Source organism: Brachyhypopomus gauderio, chromosome 3 (assembly GCF_052324685.1).
Source record: "Brachyhypopomus gauderio isolate BG-103 chromosome 3, BGAUD_0.2, whole genome shotgun sequence".
NCBI classification, from domain to species: Eukaryota; Metazoa; Chordata; class Actinopteri; order Gymnotiformes; family Hypopomidae; genus Brachyhypopomus; species Brachyhypopomus gauderio.
The window spans coordinates 10,839,320-10,848,333 of record NC_135213.1 but is presented as its reverse complement, the minus strand read 5'-3'; the positions used below and the strand labels follow the sequence as shown (position 1 = coordinate 10,848,333).

Below are 9,014 nucleotides of genomic sequence, written 5' to 3'. Positions count from 1 at the left end.
AGTGACTCACCTTCAGATGTACAATGGGTGGTTTTAACACTGGATAAAGCTTATATTAGCTTTACTCAATATAGGCTATGGCCAACAAAGATATCTCAGAACCTCTAAACCTACCAAGAACAGAGCAAAGCTGGTTAACAGTCAATATTTAGTGGCATGTTAATGAACAGCACTGAGTACACCAAATAGTATACTTTATCTATATATAAACAAAACTTTAAAAAAAGCCATCCTGATTATTTTTACATGGTCCTGTAAAAAGCAGTTAGTAACCATAAGGATTGTGTTCAACCCCTGTATAAATAGAACTTTATAATTATGAAGTCCTTATTCGGCCTGTGGGCCAACTGGATCCTTGCTGGGTGGTCGGTTGGTGAAGGGATGCCACTGTCCTTGTATACTGGGGCTGTCCGTATGGAAGGGCTTACGGATGCGGATAATGTCCAGGCCTGATTGGTTGGACATTTTAGTAATCAGTTCTGCAATCTGCTTCGACGTTTTATTGGTGACGAGTTCTTCGGTCACATTACCATTTACTGTAATGAAAAAAGGGAACAGTTCACTTAAACCTTCACACTTTATCAAAAGTGTAGTACTAAGGACATCCTTAAGGACAATTTTCCTAGACCCAGATCAAGCCCAAACCTAGAGAGAAAATAATTCTAATTCAATCTAAGACGAATGTAGTTATGCACAAAGCAAATCGTACTTACGATATTCAGCAACTACTTTTGGTACCCTGGAGGTGTGTGGAGACACGTAGACGACAATTCCTGGGTTCTTTCTGGCAAAGTCAACTACACCATCTTCAATAAACTCCCTGCCAAAACCCACACACACACACACACACACACACACACACAAATAAAACAAGTGGCACAGTAACTGCAAATACAGTACTTTCTAATATGTTTTCATCATTTCTAACACACACACTTACAAATACGAAACCGTACCTGACTCCTAACGAACTCTGCGCTTTCTTGGAAAACATGATGGACACACGCTTCAGCTGACAAACGTAGCGACCCACTCCATTTTGAAGAACGCTTTGTAAAAAACGACTAGGAGTGCCTCGAGCAGTCATGTCAACCCTCCTATTTTTGACTATTTCAATATAGAGTTTATGAAGAAAAAAATCTCTCCGAACACAAGGAATAATAAATATAATGTCGACCTATGTTAAAGGACGACCATCCAACTGCACATGCGCAGTAACCTCTTACAGGTTCGATGACAATAGTTGTCCGGGGGGAAAAACGAGTAGAAAGTAGTTCCTACATAAGAGTATTTTTTTCGGCAACATGAACAAACTAAAATTAACAGAATGTATAGCTTTTTATAATCCACGGGTGGAGATACTTAAAACTGTCAAAATCTAACAAATTAATTGTAATAATTTATTAAAGAAGGCTTGGCGTCACTAGTGCTATGTTTCACACGGGCTTATTTTGGAATGCAGACACGAAGGTTATTGGCGGGTGAAAGATTTTCAACGTGGAAGACAAACGCTTTCTATGTTTGCAGTACAGTATTTAATATTTTAGCTAGCTAACTTTATCGCGCAGTTCATCTATTAACATGTTCTCGGTTTGGGTGAAACGTGATGTTCTTTGTTGTCTTTAAAGTTGGCACGTGTTCCTTCGGGCGTGGGTATGATGGAGGCGCTGGTTGACTAGCGGTATTGTGTTACGTTATCTAGTTTATGTAAGCAGTAAAGAGTTTGTTTTAATAATGTTACTATTAAAAAGAGTGAAACAGAATATTCCATCATTTTGCATGTTGTAGATCTGTTATCGAATTAGTAAGAAATGTGGGCAAGACCTTCTTCGAGTCTTGCAGCCTGTATCTTGAGGGCAGGCTGTATTTTTAGACATGCTCAGTTTTCTTCACCGATATATCTTTACTACCTTAAGGACCCCTGCTTGCAGTATTTTGTACGGAATCACACTTGGTATCACCGTGGAAGAGCAAAGCCTACAGTTTTAAAGGATTTTATCAGAACATTAAAAAGAGACACAAAGTCTACAATAGAAGTTTCTGTTGATCCTGTCACAGTAACGGACATAAAGCAATATCTACGGTCCAAGAGTATTCCCTTCCATGATGGCTTTAGCTGCTTACATGCTCCCAGTATTTTTGGGGGACCAAAATCAGACTTACTTGATGGATCTGGGAAGGAAAGTTATTCTATGTTCATTGACAAAACTACTGGACAGTTTCTCTGCAAGGACACACTGGTAGAAGGAACATGGGAAGATTTGCAGGATTGCTTGGAGGTGATGCAGAAAGAGGGGCATATCTCAATCAGTCCTGACGTGCTGCTGAGCTATTCTGAGAGCATAGAGGAGCAGGAGGAGAGAAAGACGGAGATGAAGGAGGTTAGTAGAATTTGGAGTGCCTCTCTGAATCTCACAGATCTCCTCGAGGAAGATGTGCAGCTCGTTAAAACTATGTTCCAGATTAATAAGCTCACCGGCACGACCCTGAAAAAGTTTGTGGTGAGATACTTCAAGCCCACCAAAAGTCTTGTGTTTCCTTGGTATAGTTTTGGAGGCTCAAGCCTCCGTGGCATAAAACTACTGTCTGCTGCGACTAAAGAAAATGGGCAGGTCTTCTATACGGAAGCTACTGTTCCCAAGTCGGCCAACTACCACAACCTTTTTGGGCTCCATTTAGTGGGACGTAAAGATGCGGAGGTGGTTCTCACTGGAAGTGAAATTGACAGCATGGCGGTGAGTCAGGCCACAGGGCTCCCGACGGTTGCCTTGCCACGGGGGGTCAGTTGCCTTCCACCAGTGCTTCTTCCGTACCTGGAACAGTTCAGGAAGGTCACGTTGTGGTTGGGAGGGGATATGCGGTCTTGGGAGGCTTCAAAAATCTTTTCAAGGAAACTAGGCCTGAAGCGTTGCTTTCTTGTGCGGCCAGGGGAGCTACAGCCGTGCCCTAACGAGGCACTGGTCCAGGGAAGGAACCTTGCTCGTATTATTAAGGCCTCCATCCCTGCTGCACACAAGTCCATAGTGTCCTTCAAGCAGCTCAGAGAAGATGTTTATGGGGAGCTGGCCAATGTGGAGCAGGTAGCTGGGATAAAGTGGGCACGTTTTCCTGAGCTAAATCGAATCCTGAAAGGACATCGAAATGGAGAACTGACTGTTTTCACAGGTATTGCACATGCATGGTGACCTGTAGTATTTATTCTATAAGTATTTGTTCTCTTATTGCATAATGTATATCTAAAATTAACGTTTGACATTACTAAGTCAATTGACTGAGCACTAATCCACACATTACATTAGATTAAACATAACTTTTTTACTCTGTAATATTTTCTTGTGTTTCTAGGGCCCACTGGCAGTGGAAAAACCACTTTCATCAGTGAGTATGCCCTTGACCTGTGTATGCAAGGCGTGAACACACTGTGGGGCAGCTTCGAGATCAAGAATGTGCGTTTGGCCAAGATCATGCTCACCCAGTTCTCCATGCAAAGACTGGAGGAAAACCTTGAGCAGTACGATTCCTGGGCAGACAAATTTGAAGAGCTCCCACTGTACTTTATGACCTTCCACGGACAACAGAACGTTAAGTAAGGGTTGAGTATTAATGTCACTTAAGTCAGAATTAAGAGCATGTTTTAGTGAAGACTCTAGAGTGGCTGGCAGTTTTGTCATTTGGAGTCACCAGTGAGTGGCAGTGAAAGCTGTTCTCCCCACTAATTCTGCTTTTCCCCGCAGGACAGTCCTGGACACTATGCAGCATGCTGTTTATCTCTATGACATCAGTCATGTGATCATTGACAACCTGCAATTTATGATGGGCCAGGAGAATCTGTCTGTAGACAAGTGAGACAAGCTTTACCTGCTTTAACAGTTGGTAAAATGTATTACTTAAAAATGATATGTTATGCATTATATCAGTCTTGGTGTGCAACTAAATACATTTTGTGACTAGATTGGTGTGATGTGTTACTGTCCTAGGTTTGCAGTACAAGACCAAATTATTGGAGCTTTCAGGAAGTTTGCAACACACAACAGCTGTCATGTGACCCTCATCATCCACCCTAGGAAAGAGGAAGATGACAAAGAACTACAGACAGCATCCATATTTGGCACAGCAAAGGTTAGTACATTCAGCTACAATGTTGCTTATTTTACTACTTAATTAAAATTATGTGCTTGATTCCATGTGCTTGATTTTCATTTATGGAGCTCATACGAGGGAGTATCTACAGAGAGTTATGCATTGGAATTTGGAATGGTAATCCTAAATGTGATGCTTCAATTACTGACGAATAAATCTTCCTTGCTCACAACAGGCCAGCCAGGAGGCTGATAATGTGCTCATCCTCCAGGAGAAGAAGCTTGTGACGTGTCCAGGTCGCAGATGCCTGCAGGTAGCCAAGAATCGCTTCGACGGGGATGTGGGGATCTTCCCGCTGGAGTTCAACAAGACCTCGCTAACCTTCTCTGCCCCAGTCAAGAGCAAGCAAAAACTGCGCAAGGTCAAAGCAGACAAAACGGACAACCCCGAGCAACCGGAGACCGAGGTCCAGGAAAACACTGCGAAAGCCCTGAAGCCCACAAGGGCTTCCAAAGGCTCCAAGACTGTGACGAGATCGTCAGCTGGAAAATGTGAAATAAGTGAAGAGGGAAAGAAACAGTAGTGAAAATACATCAATGAATGTTCTGATAAATGATGAATGCAGGTGTTGTCACAGCTTAAACATATTAGGCAGATGACTGTGTTGGCTTCATCAGAATGTTAGTTTTACTGTAAATTGTCTGCTTTTTGTATTATGAGGTACTGTTTGAGGTACTGATGGTTATTACATTTCTGCTGTTTAATTAGTTTATGAATAATAAGACTGATTATTATTGACTGAAAAGAAGCCAGATGTCTTTTGCAGTACTCTAGCAAGAATTGCTGTCCAATTTTATAGATAAAAATTCATAAATATAATTGATCCACTTTACATTTATTGTTAAATGTACTAAACATTTCATTGTATATGAATGACTACTTACAGTATCACATTATTTTATATACAATTTGTAGCATACTACTGTATGTAAAATGGATTTTCCACTCTTTTAAAAAAAATAAAATTTCAAATGTGCGTATATCCATTTCAAAAACACTTTTTTAAATGGATTTTTAAAACATGCATAAAATGTTTTATGCTATTTGGTGTGCAAAACTGGAAAAAACTGAAATTAACATTGAATGTTTTCAGGATTATTTGCAGCAACCTTGAAACATCCCTACAGTAAGATTCCGATATTTGAAATATTCTTCTCTCATACTCCACCAGTTGTATAATGGAGTATTGAGGTGGGATACAGAACTAGGATAAACATTGACTCATTCAATAGAACTAGTTTGGGTTGTTTGATGAGGCCTTAAAGAATCCAACCCGTAATGGGTACTTTAATATTGTCAGAGTACTGACAGCGTATAGTGTTTTTATGGTTAACTCAAAAAGCTTTGAGGTGAGGAAGTTAGGCGCTGCTGAAGTGAACTGGATTCTCATGACTGCGGTTTGTTAACACAGCTCATGTGATCTTTTTTCCACCAATCAGATCACCCGTTTCCCATACAGGAAGTGTTTTCGCTTGTTCGGTGAAAACAATCCTTTTTCATTTATCAGAATGTGTGGCTTTTAGCGTGTCTTAAAGTATTATCCGCTTTATGGTTATACATACGTTATTTGTTAATTATACCTTTAAAAAAATAAGCTTAGAGTTTTAAAATTTTATTTTAAAGCCAAATCTGTCGGAGGTGCAATACATAAACTGGAAACATGGCCAGACGTACATGTGAACCAGTGTCGGGTGTAGTTGCCGAGGCGCGCCGGGTGTACCAGGAGACCTTCGGGGGGTCTGCAGGTGTGGCGGTCTGTGCTCCCGGGCGTGTCAATCTCATTGGAGAGCACACCGATTACAATCAAGGATTGGTTCTACCAATGGTAATTAATAACTGCCAACACCACTACTTTTCTGAAGTGTTACTCTAAAAAGTGCTTATTTGCTCTAAAAAAGAGAAGTTGAAAATGAATGTCAAGTTTGTGACCAAGATTCGAGTTGGTTTGATGAAGTAACAGGATTGCCATTATAACACCAAGAATCAAGTTTTTATATGAAGATGGTGGACAAAAGAAAGGATAGGAGGATTAAATATTTTTTAATGAAAGTGAAATGCACTTTGATGCTCGAGTCTAGCTGCTGAGTGTAAACTGGGAAGCAATAGCTTGCCAATTCATTGGAGCATCAGAGTCAGTGGGTTTCTGTAGGTGTAGGAGGGACACAACACAGAGTTGATGGAATAGACCAATGCCATGAGCAGGAAGTGCAGTTCAGTGCTTGGTGTGAGCACTTGAGTCTTTATTAACAAATCTGATGTTTGTAGCTTGAGGCATCAAGGACTCAAAAACAATGGATTTCTGTGAGAGGATGCAGAGATACAAATAAGAAAAAGAATAAGGAGATTGTAGGAAAACAGGTGGATAAGACAAGCAAAGTGTTTTAGAGGGCATCATATATAAGAAGGTGTTATATAGAAGTGTAAAGTATAAAACATGGGATAAATAAATGTATGGAGAACAGTATGCATGGAAGGATAGAAAAGGCATGTCATTTAAGAAAATCAAATTGGAGTAACATTATATTCCTATATAGATTAAAATTATACTTTTGCAGTACTTATAGACATTTAATTAATCACTAGTAAATTATATCTAAATTATAAGTATAAGTCTTACATATTGTAATTGTTTTCAGGACAGACTTTAAACTAGCACATCCTTTAATTCTATGGTAGTATCAGGATCGCTCATGTCATGTTAAACTCTGTCCAAATAATTACAGGCTTTACCACTGGTGACAGTTATGGTGGGCAGCAAAACCTCTGGCCAAAGCTGCTCTGTTGCAACCACTGCAGAATCTGCGGATGAGCCCAGGAAGGTGGACTTTGACCTACCAACAGACACTGCACCTCTGATAAGAGTGGAGCCAGCCTGGGCCAATTATGTTAAAGGAGTGGTGCAACACTACAGAGGTATGCTTAGCTTTTCCAGAGCTCTTAGGAAGTGCTTGACTCCGTGAAGAGATATTCAGATGTTTTTGTTATTTGTATACACGTGTTTATATTTTAAATAGAGACTATAGAACAATAAAAAATAACGTTGCATACCACTTGGGTTTGTATACAGCTCGCCCCTTGCCCGCGTTTAAAGCTGTAATAGCCAGCAATGTGCCACTAGGGGGCGGACTATCCAGCTCGGCTTCACTTGAAGTGGCTGTGTACACTTTCCTCCAGCAATTGTGTCCAGGTAAGAGGAAACTGGGTTACAATTAGGTAATAGATGTAAGACAATGGCTTTAAGTTACAATAGTGTAACTGTAATGCAACAGTTGTTTATCAGTAAAATAATCTTAACCGTTCACACCTCCTGTAACAGATGATGGGGATAAAGTAGCAAAGGCATTAGCATGCCAGCAGGCAGAGCATACTCATGCTGGGATGCCCTGTGGAATAATGGACCAGTTTGTCTCTGTGCTAGGCAAAGAGGGCCATGCACTGCTTATTGACTGCAGGTAGAATGCCTTCTGCTCAATCAGCCACTGTGCTCAGACCTCCTTTTAATGGCTTGTGAAGTCCTATGCAGTTCATGCACTCTATCTCTCTCAGATCTTTGGAGGCCAGTGCTGTTCCTATGGCTGATCCTGATGTGGTCATCCTTATCACCAACTCCAATGTGAGGCACTCACTAACAGGAAGCGAATATCCCAGCAGACGCAAGCAGTGTGAGAAGGCAGCAGCCATTTTGGGCAAGAGCAGTTTAAGAGAGGCCACGGTGCAAGATCTTGAAGGTGAGAATAATGCACACCAAACGGCAGACACAGGCTGTAGAAACGTGTGTTGGGCTGTATGTGCAGTCAGAATGACTCATCTTTTAATAGATGCCAAAGATCGTTTGGACAGTGAGACATACCGACGAGCGCGTCATGTGATCGAGGAGATTGAGCGCACAGCACGGGCAGCTGAGGCGCTAAGGGGAGGGGCTTATCAAGAGTTTGGAAAACTAATGGTGGAAAGCCACAATTCCCTCAGGTACGCAGCAATGTACAAGACCATTACATGCAGGAAAGGTCAATATGATAAACAATGGGAATGAATTTTGAGCAGAAACATGTGTTTTGTCATACCTCACAAAGTCCATTCTCTTTAATATAAGGGAAAGAGTTTGTCCTCTTTTAGTAGCCTAATCAATTAAAGAAAAGCAGTACTGGTGTCACAGTTAAACAGAATGCAAAAAGCTGCATTTTTAAATGAAAATGTAGAATGTACATTAAATATTCTTAGATATAATTTGGGAAATATCCTACAAAATACACAATCTAGAATATAGGTTAATCAATAAAGTTAATAACAGTACCATTAGAATAATACCAATAATAATAATGATAAATATAATAATAATTTATACTTTTAGAGACCTGTACGAGGTCAGCTGCCCAGAGTTAGATGCGCTGGTAACTGCAGCAATGGATGTTGATGGAGTCTTTGGGAGTCGGATGACGGGTGGAGGATTTGGTGGATGTACAGTCACGCTGCTCCAGGCAGAGGCCACAGAGAGAGCTATGAAGCACATAGAGGTATATGGAAGTTCAAATATTAATGTTTTGACACTTTGCCTTGTTTGTCTTTAATTCACTGTTTTTGTCATTTTTTTAAACAGGGAAGATATAGTGGATGCCCCACCTTTTACATAACTACACCATCAGAGGGCGCTCGCGTCCTCAGTGTGTGAGAACTTGTTACTGGAGCAAACATTCCGACAGCTAAGCATGTGTAGTTATCGGATTTCTATTAATAATGAATTAATTCCAACCCAACATTGTTTATGGTTTATACTGATTAAAATAGCTTTTCTTGTCTAAATAACACTTTCTCTTTGGTGCACATTTAAAACGTTTTTTTCCTCAAATAAAGCATACTTGTTCTAGTAATGTATT

The 9,014-nt window shown here is 40.4% G+C and overlaps 3 protein-coding genes across 3 annotated transcripts; 2 read left to right on the top strand and 1 right to left on the bottom strand.

Moving 5' to 3' along the window:
• Positions 1–131: 131 nt before the first annotated feature.
• On the bottom strand, positions 132–1,250 carry mrpl43 (mitochondrial ribosomal protein L43). Its single transcript, XM_076999460.1, has 3 exons — positions 957–1,250; positions 714–820; positions 132–536 (listed from the first exon to the last, which is right to left on the bottom strand). Exons 1-3 carry the CDS (start codon positions 1,085–1,087, stop codon positions 328–330), a joined length of 447 nt encoding a protein of 148 aa, XP_076855575.1. The 5' UTR covers positions 1,088–1,250; the 3' UTR covers positions 132–327.
• Positions 1,251–1,356: 106 nt separating this feature from the next.
• twnk (twinkle mtDNA helicase) lies at positions 1,357–5,112 on the top strand. Its single transcript, XM_076999459.1, has 5 exons — positions 1,357–3,165; positions 3,346–3,586; positions 3,735–3,842; positions 3,978–4,119; positions 4,316–5,112. Exons 1-5 carry the CDS (start codon positions 1,812–1,814, stop codon positions 4,661–4,663), a joined length of 2,193 nt encoding a protein of 730 aa, XP_076855574.1. The 5' UTR covers positions 1,357–1,811; the 3' UTR covers positions 4,664–5,112.
• A 502-nt stretch (positions 5,113–5,614) lies between these two features.
• Positions 5,615–8,997, top strand: galk1 (galactokinase 1). The gene is made up of 8 exons (XM_076998551.1): positions 5,615–5,965; positions 6,864–7,053; positions 7,208–7,327; positions 7,457–7,592; positions 7,687–7,868; positions 7,959–8,109; positions 8,492–8,654; positions 8,738–8,997. Exons 1-8 carry the CDS (start codon positions 5,801–5,803, stop codon positions 8,807–8,809), a joined length of 1,179 nt encoding a protein of 392 aa, XP_076854666.1. The 5' UTR covers positions 5,615–5,800; the 3' UTR covers positions 8,810–8,997.
• Positions 8,998–9,014: the final 17 nt, after the last annotated feature.